The sequence below is a fragment of the Hyperolius riggenbachi genome, chromosome 2 (assembly GCF_040937935.1).
Source record: "Hyperolius riggenbachi isolate aHypRig1 chromosome 2, aHypRig1.pri, whole genome shotgun sequence".
Lineage (NCBI taxonomy): Eukaryota > Metazoa > Chordata > Amphibia > Anura > Hyperoliidae > Hyperolius > Hyperolius riggenbachi.
In genome coordinates this window covers 218,838,974-218,851,657 of record NC_090647.1, presented here as the reverse complement: position 1 = coordinate 218,851,657, position 12,684 = coordinate 218,838,974, and the positions used below count along the sequence as shown (strand labels likewise).

The 12,684-nt window shown below is 38.5% G+C and overlaps 1 protein-coding gene across 2 annotated transcripts in view; it reads right to left on the bottom strand.

The window, feature by feature from the left end:
- The window catches only part of GABRB3 (gamma-aminobutyric acid type A receptor subunit beta3), a 666,404-nt gene that overhangs the window by 113,720 nt on the left and 540,000 nt on the right, over window positions 1–12,684 (bottom strand). For both annotated transcript variants that reach the window (XM_068268150.1, XM_068268151.1), the window contains one exon: window positions 1,462–1,682. In XM_068268150.1, the coding sequence (XP_068124251.1) occupies window positions 1,462–1,682 (221 nt within the window). The remainder of the gene's footprint in view (window positions 1–1,461; window positions 1,683–12,684) is intronic.

Genomic DNA, 12,684 nt, shown 5'->3' with positions numbered 1-12,684 from the left:
GTATAAGCACAAAAAGTTCACCAATTGGATTGTTGTATTTGTACTGTTCAACTTTATTATTTTTCAAAAAAAATCTATTAAAAAAATTCCAGTCTTATCAGCTGAATGACAGACCGTACACACATCTGATTTGACGTCCAAACGACCGGACATTCAAACGTCCAAACGACGGGTCGTTTGCGAAAATCGGACGTGTGTACGAGCCTTTACAGGAACAACAAAGAGGACGAGATTTTTTTTTTCTGAAAGACCGCGACCTCTGATAAGAAGTCTTCAGTTTTTCTACCGGGGACTTAGATCAATGAATGGTAACAAAGTTATTTTGTTATTTTTTATTTACGGTATATAACACCCACATCTTCTTTAGAGCTGTACAATGTACAAAAACATACAATAATGGAGAGCATATCTATCAATGGAATATCTATGGAATACCGCAAAGCAAGATCTTCGGAAACCAATTATGAATAGGCCTGATCACATGCGGGACGCAGGAAATCAATGGGAGTGGCGTTTTCAGCCACCCCGAGCTGAGCTTGGGCTTACCGCTTCTAGCTCCTCTGACTCAGCCCGAGTTCAGCTCAAGATTATCGTCAGGAGGGTTAAAGCATCCACCACCACCAAATGGTGGAAACTGTCTTCTGCTCCCCTCTGCCTGGTGCCCAGGACATTATGGTCTTGCCTATCTCCTTCCTACCTTCCAAAATCCCATCAACCCTTTAAATATCAACAATTTTCAAGTCAGGTCAAACTGAACTGAATTAGTAATGTTTGACCTTTTTTGCCTTTGACCCAAATCTGAATAGCAACACTAATCATGTTTTTGAAAGGTTGGCGAACACATATTTTAAATTAGCAATACAAGTAGCCTTATTTTTCAATAAATATGAAAAATGTTTTACTGACCACAGATCAAAATGTAAATGTGATAGATACAGTAAGTTGTGATTTTACACTAAAATTGTAGGAGGCATGTTTCTTATTATTCTACAATTAATCTCAAGGAAAATGACCTGATTTCTATTGTCAGTACAGAAGCGGTTTTCATTCTGTGGAGAGGCATGAGATAGTTGGTCCATCTCCAAACAATCGCTGAGAACAATATAGACACAGCATTGCATTTCTGCCAACACTGATGATTATTTATCACATGGTTTTCAAGACAAAGAGAAACTGCACAGATAAATAGATTATTCCAGCAACTTGACCTGTTGCCCCTTACTTGAAAAATTTAGGTGGCCTTGAGCTATCAAGTAAAATACATTTCCAACATAGTGGATACATTCTACAACCACTGCTATGCATTTTTATTGCTCAGAAATACTGAATTTTGACATTCAATGCATGCCAGGATCATCATAAATAAAGACATCATACATTTTTTCCTGTAGAAGAAAACATCTAATAATAATGAAAATATGAAAATGTGTAAATCAAAAAATGTACTCACATACCACTCACCTTAGGCCATATAAAACTGTGCCATCTGGATGGAGACGGATCATACGATTTTTCACTGTGACACCATGTACAAAAGACTTTTTGTCATTTAGAAAATACGTGTCAGGAACCCACAGCTGGTCTGCTACTCGGTTATCAAGAGTAAGATTAAGTGGGATCCCAGTATATGCCAATCTCTTGTCTCTCCAGTATTGCTGAAAGTACATTGTCAGAGTATAGTCCTGTAATAGCAAGAATAAATAAATGAAAATCTATGAAACTTCCTAAAAATCTTTACAATGCATACAGTCCAAGCATATAAATAATTTACACTTTCAAAAATTTGGCACCACTTGAGCCATTAGAAGACACTAGTTGGGGGCATATTTTCAAAAACCGCCTCTCAATCATGGATTCAGTTCCGAATGCACCTGTGATCGTGGTCCAAATCCGGCTCGTGATTATTACCTGAAAACCCGCCGACTTTAGCGGTTAATAGCAAAGCCCCCTTATATGCTAGAAACACCAAATTTGCAGGATATGTTAAGTAAAACAGTGGAAACAAGGGAAATTTTTTTTTTCAAAAAGACCTTATTGTTTTTGAGAAAATCGATTTTAAAGTTTCAAAGGAAAAAATTATACATTTAAATGCGGTAAATAAAAGTTAATATATTTACCGTATTTTACATGTATACTTTTTCCTTTGAAACTTTAAAATCAATTTTCTCAAAAACTATAAGGTCTTTTTGAAAAAGTTTTTTTTCCTCTTGTTCCCACTGTGCTTCTTAACATATCAAATTTGGCACATTTGGTGTAAGGGGGACTTGCTGTTAACCACTAAAGTCCATGGGTTTTGATGGGTTTTTAATCACGAATACTTTTTTCATTTGAAACTTTAAAATCGATTTTTTTTCAAAAACTAAAGGTTCTTTTTGAATTTTTTATGTTGTAGCCACTTCTCACCTTTATAATCCATGCAATTTTGGTGATTATAGCATGTATGGGGGCTTTACTATTAATGTTAAAGTCAAATCCGTGATCACGGATTCTACATGCAATCACGTCTAAAATCCGAGTCAAATTCGGAATTCCGTTTCAAATATGGATCACGTTCACAGTGTATCCCGATTTCGATATTGCCATGGCCGGATTTACTCGAATTTGTGATCAGGGGTATCCGAGCAACACTGGCTTTGAGCAACCAGTCAGAATACTTGACATGGACAACAACTCCCTTTTGGCACCAGTTTTGTTTTAACTTTTCTTGTATTGATTCTGGTAAATCTGTCTCAGATCCTCCCACGAGCATTCATCATAAAATTATTATTTATGATGTGGAGAAATCTGTACCTTAGTGAATTTACTGGTAAAGCATTACAATTTACTGCTTAAAAAATATGATTGCTACATTTCATACATTTCATACTACAATGTACGCTCTTACACCAATGCCCATTTCTTTTTCAATTATGTATTTTTGTTTACCTAATTTTTTAAGTTGACAATTTACATCACTTTTCACTTTATATAATGATGAAAATGATGGTGCCGATGATGATAATAAAAGTAACAATGACAGTAATAAAAACAATCAGCTCATCAAAGTTACTGGCTCACAGAACGATGGAAGAGTTAGAGCCAAAAATGCAGATGGCAGGTGTTCTGGGTTGTTTACACTGACATGAAGCCAAATGCATTAATGCAGAATTGAAGTTAAGTAGAGAAAGCAGTTACGCAAATTGCAGAGTCACAGTAGTAACAATGGTCCAAGCACTTAACTCTATATTTTCTGAATTTTCTCAATGAACAATAGTTACACTGAGGGAGGGACATAAAACAATCAAAGGTACACAGAGATCAATGAGCGGCCGCACAATGATCTCATTTGCAGGCAGTAAACATAAGTCATTTCAAGTGAAATTCCACTTTTATTGAGAATAAAAAATAATTACAAAGCTCCATATATTGCAAGAGTTCCATCAAATATTATGCAGATCTAAATAAAATGAAAGAGAGTTCCTAGCACTGCTATCTGCAATGTTACATTGATTAAAAACTGTGCAACAGTACATCAATAGTAACCATACATCAGGGTTGCTAATCGTCTGTCTTTTGATGGGCAGTCCATAAAAAATGAAGACAATTTAAAACACCGCTACTTAAAGGGTCCACTACTGCGGAGATGGGACACCGCGACCGCACGAGAGGGTCTTCACTGGGCCAGGGAGCCCAATACGCTCAAAGCTAGATTGGATGACGTGAGTGCGTAATCAGCGCAGGTTTTTTTTGAATTTTAAAAGGTTTTATGCTGTTTTGTATCATATTTTTACTGAGGAATCTGGATTAAAAGTTGTTGAAGTTTGAATACATCAGATCGTTGTGGTTTATCCATGCGCTAGATCCACCTGGCTTTGAGGTGGTATACATCTGGTGAGCCTGCATTTTTTAGGGGATCGGTGGAAGTCTGCACTAGAAGTGGAACACGAGTGAAAGCACTTTTTCTGCACTAAGGGTGTTTCTTGAAAATCCAGCAGTAATGCACTATGTGTAGTGTTTTTTTACTTTACAGGTCATAAGGATTGGGAAGAGGAGCACTGTCATATTAATATATTTATTTACCCGAGATCATTACTGTGTGTTGCGGCTCTGCTGTAAGAGCATGGTGTGATTGTTGAGCTGTAGGGGTGCAGAGGGTATGAGTGCTCTTGCTGACACTTTTTTCATGCTGGAAACAATTATCCTTATACTTTCCTCCTCCCCCTCGTCCACATGTATTGCTCTTGGTGCTGCTGTCCAGCCTAAGTCTCCCTTTCTCCCTGCTCACCATGGACACAGGAGACGCATCTTCCTTTCCAGAATTTATGTTTTTTTTCCCACTAAAACATTTGGCTCCTCAGCTTTTGAAGGGCTGCACTGTAGTAGAGAATCAGAAATCAGACTTGATGCACTGCAGGAGAAAGACAATGGGGAGTTCCCAGGTAAGTATACACTTTGGTGGGATGATTGGGTCTCCTCGTCTGCTGCTAGCAGACAAGGAGGAGCCCCATAGTGTACTTATAGCGGAATATAGAGAATGCATTTGTCACTATAGTGCACTAACGATTAACTAACACCTGAATAGTGAATACAGATAGGGGAGAAATGCTAGCTAACAGAGACTAACTTTAGTACTTCAAAAGTGTAAACTATCCGCTTCGCTCCAAAACACAGTTTGGAGGAAATTATTTTTAGTGACTCTCTCCTACATCCACTTACCTGCACAGTGTTACCTGCAGCCTTATAGATAACAGACTGTTGACGTACTTAGTTTTTGTTTGTTAGCTAGTATTTGCCACTCCAGTAGAATTTCATTATAGTAAACGCTGATACAGTAAACGTCTGGATGTAGTAAACTCAGACCTTAGGTCTCAGCAACTGCATCTATAAATATACAATGTATGAACAATTCTGATATAGTTAACTGAGTTCTCAGGTCCCCACAACTGCATCTGTATAAATATACAATGTATGCCAAATCCTGATATAATAAACTTTTGATATAGTAAACTAATTTTCCTGGTCCCTTAGAGTTTACTATAAAGGGATTCTACTGTATTTGTACTAAGGATTTATTTACTACATTATAGTTAATTTTTGACAAATGAATCCTTTATATACCACTGTATAAATTATTTGCTCTGTGGCTAGTTTATTCACTGAATTTAACGTTGTACTATGTTTTGGCTTTACAACTATTTGAGCAAACTTTAACTGAGTGGTGCTGTTTCTCTGGGCTTTTTGTTCTTGTCTGGATGAATGTATGTTTCTAGCCCTAGCTCACTCTTGATAGGCCAGGGTGTGGACACCGTTGCTTTTTGGATCATACAAAAATATCTTAACGTAAACTAGAAATGCGAGTGATATGGAGGCTACCATATTTATTTCTTTTTAAACAATGCAAGTTGTCTGGCTGTCCCCCTATCCTATGTCTCTAATACTATAAGCCATAGACCCTGAACAAGCATGGAGATCAGGTGCTCTGACTCAAGTCTGACCAGCTTGTTTAGGGTTGTGACTCAGACACTACAGATGAGATATATGCAATAAACTGTGTTAAAGAGGAAAGGTTCCCCACCAGTGTAAAGCTCATGGTAGGTTTGTAAGAGAAGGATTAGACAAAGTTTCACATAGCAGCCTAGTGGACAGCAGAGAAATAGCAGAAAATAGCACCGTGTTAAAACCAGTCTGTTTCACACTGAAAAGTGCGACAATTGCATTTGCAATTCTCATTTAGAGAACAAGAATCTTTCCCTGAACGAGAATCACAAATGGAATTGTGGCAAAATAGGGGGAATTTTACTGCAATTTCCACTGTGAAACGGAGTCCTTATGAAATTAAAATGCAGCTACCTTACAGTATGATGGCTGATAATTACATTTTTACACCAAAAGCATTTTGCCAAAACCAGGAGTTCGAAAAAAATGGTTTACTTAATGAAAATTGTAAAACACAAGCATGCCACCCATAATTATTGACCCTTTGCAACTCATGATGACCACTTGTACACCATAGTCCATGAGCATGAACCTCTGCCCACTGAGCATGAGCAATGCAAGCCCATATGGTTCAGAATATGGGGGGAGGAGGAACTCTACAAAGAGGAAGAAGGAACAAATCTTTCCCACCTTCTGTAGAATGCTAATGTTCACCGTTTTGACAAAGAGTCAGAAACTACCACTTTTACCTATGTACCTGCATCATGCCTGCAGTAAAGTGGATCACAGTTGCAGAGCAAACTAAAATGTCAGATGGCATATACAGCAAAAAAAGTGTTCTATATACAAGTGATAGAATTATGGAACAACAAACAGTCACAATGAAACTGATCCAGAATACAGCAAACAACACCAAGTCACTTAACTGTCTAATGTGTACAGACAAAAAACATAAGAATGAAATACAAGTCTGGGTGAAAAGCAGAGACAGGATCAAGAACCAGTCAGGAAAAGAAGGACAATAGGCTTCTCCAGTGTGTTTTTTTGAGATGAATACTGATCGTATATTTGTGTATGTCTATATTTGAGTATGTGATATTACTGTCATTCTAAAGTTTTCCTGCCTTTCTTTCTATGTACCGCTCCATTGTGCAAAACCCAATTCCGGGCTTGACCCAGTCATGCTTGGCGAAATAAAATGATTCTGATTCTGATTCTGAATAGCCAGGGAGTAAGTACTCAGCCAGCAGCTCAGCAAGCACAGAAGGAAGGAAGCAATGCTGGATGGAGATTCAGGTAAAGTCTCAGGAAGGGGCTCATAGCATAGCCCATTACTGCAAAGCACCATCGGCATCTGGTGGCTAGTAGAATTTCAAAATAGTCCTGGATTACAATGTATGTCATTAGCAGCAGAAGAAAGAAAATTCCTGATACTCAGCTTGAGCAGTAGGCTCGCAGGTGGCCATCTGGTGGTGGATGGCAGAAATGCACAGCAGTTCAGGGGCACAAAACTACCACCAGGTAAGGCAGGAGGAAGTGGAATGCTTTAATAGCCTGGTAATGTAAATATATGGAGTCTGCTTATTATTAAAGGAAGCTTTCAAATCCATCTTAAGTACTCCCATTCTATTTCCTGGTTTTAGCATCATAAACAATTCCTTTATCTATATATTGCAGTATATTGGTATGTAACTCCACCCTCCCAGTAATGTCAAGCTTAAGCTTATTAGCTATGCACCCTTCTTCTCCCAGTGCACTCTGGGAGACCAGGTGTTTTTTTTTTCTATTTAGCTCAGAACACACAACACCCAACCATTCGTCAGTGATGCAGATTGCCAGCACTAAAGATGTCGCCACCTACGATAAATTTCAGAATGTAAATCAGGGAGAGGAAAGATTTAACACTGGGCAAACACTAACTAAGTCATTCATTACTAAATATTGTATATATATATGTGTGTGTGTGTGTATGTGTGTGTGTGTGTGTGTGTGTGTGTATTGTCATTTGAGTGTGTACAGGCCTTATACAGGCCTTATGGGAGTCTATTATGTCACAGAAGACTCCCAAGTCTCTCTGGATGTACCATGCATTTGTGGTCTAAGACAGAATTTGCCACTCCATTTACAACATTAAACACTATAAACTTTGTGAAAATGAGGAGTTGTGTGGTTAGGTAGCACCAGTTTTAAGGGAACCCCCCCCCCCCCCCCCCTTAAAAATGGCATAAGCGTAACAGCTTAAAATGTTCTGGGTAAGTGGAAAACACTAGTACATAATTTTTTTAAAACGAATATTATTCAAATTGCAATGTTAATAAATATTAAAATGCAAAAAAATACAATAAAAAGTTACAATAAAAGCACAATAAACTGCGGTCACTGTCCCATGTACACACCCAGCATTGCCTAATCTCCAGTAATTAAGGTGCCACTAACAATACACTCTTGATTTTAAAATCTTACCACTTCTGTGTAATATGAGGGGCTATCTAAAGTATTCATTCAAAGCATATTCATTCAGTTTATCCTTTCACCACTACATAGATTTTCTAAGACTGTAGAGTCAAGATTGTATCATTATTAGGCTCCTTAAGGATTCCCACTGGTCATATTATGAGCAAGCCACAAATCTGTATTGGGTTAATAAACTCTACTCTGATATTTATTGGCTAAGGTGGATTTTCAACCCTCACCGAGGTCATATGAGAACAAAATAAGGGATGCAGAAAGGTTTGAAAATTGCACATTTTTTTATTTGTTTGTTTATTGTTTTAATACAAGTTGGCTTATGTTTGCTTATTTGAAAGAAAAAGTACTCACTGAAGGCAAATATAAGACTTCAACCATCCAAGCGCTGATATACTAGCACATGGCTAACTGCACTTTGTACCGACTTGATTCAGTCAAGGGATGCAATTTTAACCATCCTACCACAGAGTTAAAAGAGATCAACCCAGGCTTGCTGCATTATGTAATGTATGTTTCAGGTCACTGGAGGCCTTAATGTGCAATATATAATATGAGTAAATCCACCACCGATAAGCATTTGTGTGAAAGTAACACATATGAATTGAAATTTTGAAATAAGGAAAATAAAAACTAAACAGGGCACAAATAAGTTTAGCTTGTTTTTCCTAAATCGGGATAATTCTAATTTATATGCACATGGTAAAACATATAACTTGTATTTGCAAGGACAGCCGAGGTGACATTTGGCATGATGAGACATGTGTATGTACAGTGTCAAGCACACAAATAACTAAGCTGTGTTATTTTTTTTTCTTTCTCTGCCTGAAAGAGTTAAACATCAGGTATGCAAGTGACAGTTTCTGTCCGGTGTTCGGATCGGACAGGGTCAGACTATGGCATAACTCTCACTGATAAATAATTACAGCCATAAAATACTTTCCTGTCAGTAAATGGCTTCTGAGTACAGAAAATAGATAAAAAGGGTCAATAATTCATAGAATTGGGCTCTGGCATACTTCAATGAAGGTGTTATTGAGCAGAGACAATGGCTATCATTCATAAAGCATTTCCGCATGCGGAAATGCTGAAAACAGCTGACTTTACCGAACACATAGCAAGATCTTCGTTCATAAAGGCTCTTTCCACATGAAAAGCTGACATTACCGAACAGAGCGATAAATCACCGCCTTGTTCAGTGTCTATTGTAACAAATGTAACAAAATGTTAATTTATAAAGATTTAAGCAAGCGGTATGAGGATGGGAAATGCCGTTCCCTTGGATGTGGCGACAACCATGTTAAGTTAATGATGACACAGACCTCCCAGGCAGCTGCAGTAGAGCGGAACACGGGGAAATGTATCAACTCGGCAGCTTCCTGTGTTTCTGCAAGCCTACCGCCTGCCTAGTTCGGGGAATCTCCGCACTGCTATCGCAACTGTGCACTTTGTTATGAATGACCACACAGAAGTGTAAAATACCGGCAGCGGTGTTTTCCCACACTGATTTGCATTACCGACCACACTTTTATGAATGATAGCCAATGAAACAATAAAAACTTAAAAACTAGATTTAGATATAAAATAAAACTGTGGGCTATCTAAAAGAAAGTAATTTTTAGGATAAGGATAGAAACAGTTGTTTTTCTCATCAGTTTATTTTCACCTCGGATGTCCTTTAATGTAAAACTGACATTTAAGGATAATTGGTACTAGCGAAGACTTGACCCCCTCAGTTGCTCTTCTGCTTCGTATAACTGGTTACCCAACCAATGTTATGGGCTCAGCATTTCTATATGCATGGCTCCTGAGGCACCGCAGTCACTGTCCCATGTACATGCCCAGCAATGCACCGTAATCTCTCCCTGTGATTTTTGATTGCAGCAAAGTGCTACCTAAAAATGTTTAGTTGAAATGTAGTTAATATTCTGTGAATGTACAAGAAACTAGCTTAAACAAATATCCCCCCCAAAAATAAATGTTATTGTTGGTTAATTTTGGAGGAGAGGTGTGTAAAACAAATTGCTTCATTGTATTTTTAGTCATGCTTGCAACAAAATAAAATTACTTTTCTCTATAAATGCTTAGTAATTAGATTTTATGAATGTTGCCATCAACTCAAGTGTGCCTGACATGTGGTGAGTAAACACTTTGTTTATTTACAACGGAATCAACAACTAGGTTGGTGAGATTGGATCATCAGCGTGTACAGTAGCTAACTGTATAATAAATTAAAAAAGGCACATAATGTTCTATATACTGCCAGAGCATTTCTATCACAACAGAAGGGGTTTCATATTCTAGATCATTTATTTCGCCAAAAAGGTAATTTAGACAAAAATAATAATATTTTTATAACACTTTTCTTCCTGGGGACTCAAAGCACTGTGCTTTTGTGTTTTCTGTTCTGCAGTCTCAAAGGCTCGGGAAAAGAGGAGGGATTTTAGCCTTTTCTTAAAAGAGTCATCAGAGGAAAAAGGCTAAAATAAGTGGTACTTACCGGGGGCTTCCTCCAGCTCCAAGCTCCCAGGACGTCCCTCGCCGCAGCTCTGCCTGCAGCCGTTCGCCGCAGGTCCGTCCCGGTCCCCGGCGATGACGTCAGAGCGGCCTGACATCTCCTATATTTTTGTATTTCAACTAGTAGCACTCCCTTTATTTCATACAATGTTGTGCTGATATATTCCCATTGTTGGTTCAATCATTAGCATCACGGCTCCTTGCTGTATTTTTAGCACTTAAAAATGATTTTCTCGCTACTTATTCCAGCTCATCTCACATGCTGGCCAGCAGCTAGATGCAATGTGTATTTATTAGGATCTTGGCTATTTTTATACAGGCCCTACAGAGGGACATACTTATTTATCATTATTTTAGTATTCCAGGTTATTCCAGGTTATTGTATTTCATTTACAGCTAAATGAGCGATGGTTTTCATAGGGAATTGTTTTTCACACATTTTTCACTACTGTATACTGTGATCAATAAAGGGTTTTTCTCTTTCTTGGTTTTGATTATTATTTTACTGCCTGGATTTATTATATTTTGTTTAGAGGATGGATTCCCCTTTCTCTTTATGTTGAAAAATGTATCCCAGCATCCGTAATGCCAGACCGCTGTGTGTAAATGTACCTGCTCCCCATTTTTTGGTTAAAAAGATCAGTACATATTCTTTGCTAGAGAACTTAGGCGCCAACAGGATAAAAAGTGATAAAAACTTTAAAATTGCTAGGAAGGCAGTGGCGGACTTACCTCTGGAAAGTAGACACGAACAATTGTCTGAATCAAACAATTGTATTTATTAAGAGTACCCCAATAAATGCTACGCGTTTCGCAGGCACAGCCTGCTTCACCAGGCAATAGAATTGGGGAAAAAATAACAGTAGCTCGGTAGAAACACGAATAGCGCCTCTGTCAAAGTACATATTCTTGTCTGAAAGACAATTGTATTTTTTTTTCAGAAATGCTGACTTTTATCTTGCCTCAGGTTCTGATACTGCTTCTAATCAGCATAAATATTGCTTTGAGACATACAAAAAAGGATCATGCTCAAACTGGTCATTATTATTATTATTATTATTATTATTATTATTACTACTACCACTACTACTACATAGCACAAAAACATGGAGTATTTTATCTTTGTCAATGGATTTAGTATTTTAATGGACTATAATCATTATTTGGAGATTTACTGTCACACTGGAATTATTTGGAATGCAGGGAACATGCTTTGTCTTCTGGCATATTACTACTGTATAATCTTCAATCCTCATCAAATACCTTAAATGCACCTACATAGCTAAAACATTAACCTATACAATATCTTTAGCATAACACCTGATGCAAAAAAGCTAAAACACACTTTGACCAATACAGTTTTTATATGGCCACCTCTGTAAATTCATGTTTAGGTGAAGACCAATGATGTATTGAAATGAGTGAAGATGCCATTTTACCAAAAATTAAAACACTTTCACTTTCACAAAAAGCAAAATGCACAAGTCAATAGCAAAGTGAAAACTTAAAGATTGTTATTTTTACCAGGTAGTTAGCTTCAGGAGTATGAGGAGAGTTAAACCGCCGCATCCCCGCGGCAAAATAAGTAGTTTATACTAGTGTTGGGCGAACAGTGTTCGCCACTGTTCGGGTTCTGCAGAACATCACCCTGTTCGGGTGATGTTCGAGTTCGGCCGAACACCTGACGGTGCTCGGCCAAACCGTTCGGCCACATGGCCGAACTAAGAGCGCATGGCCGAACGTTCCCCGAACGTTCGGCTAGCGCTGTGATTGGCCGAACGGGTCACGTGGTTCGGACCCGAACGCGCTCTGATTGGCCGAACTGTCACGTGGTTCGGGTAAATAAATACCCGAACCACGTCATATCTCCGCCATTTGTCTGTGGGTTTAGCTTTGGGTAGGCAGGCAGGGTAGTTCGCGCTCCAGCCACGCTAGCCAGGGTCCCCCCTGTCATTGTGTCGCTGCTGGGAACAGTAGTACACCGCTTGCTCAGCCACACTATATAGCATTCTGTTTACTGCCACTCTGTGTACCTCGCTCAGCCACATTATATAGCATTCTGTTCACTGTTCTGTGTCTGCTGGGAATAGTGGTACACCACTCGCTCAGCCACACTATATAGCATTCTGTTTACTGTTCTGTGTCTGCTGGGAATAGTGGTACACCGCTCGCTCAGCCACACTATATAGCATTCTGTTTACTGTTCTGTGTCTGCTGGGAATAGTGGTACACCGCTCGCTCAGCCACACTATATAGCATTCTGTTTACTGTTCTGTGTCTGCTGGG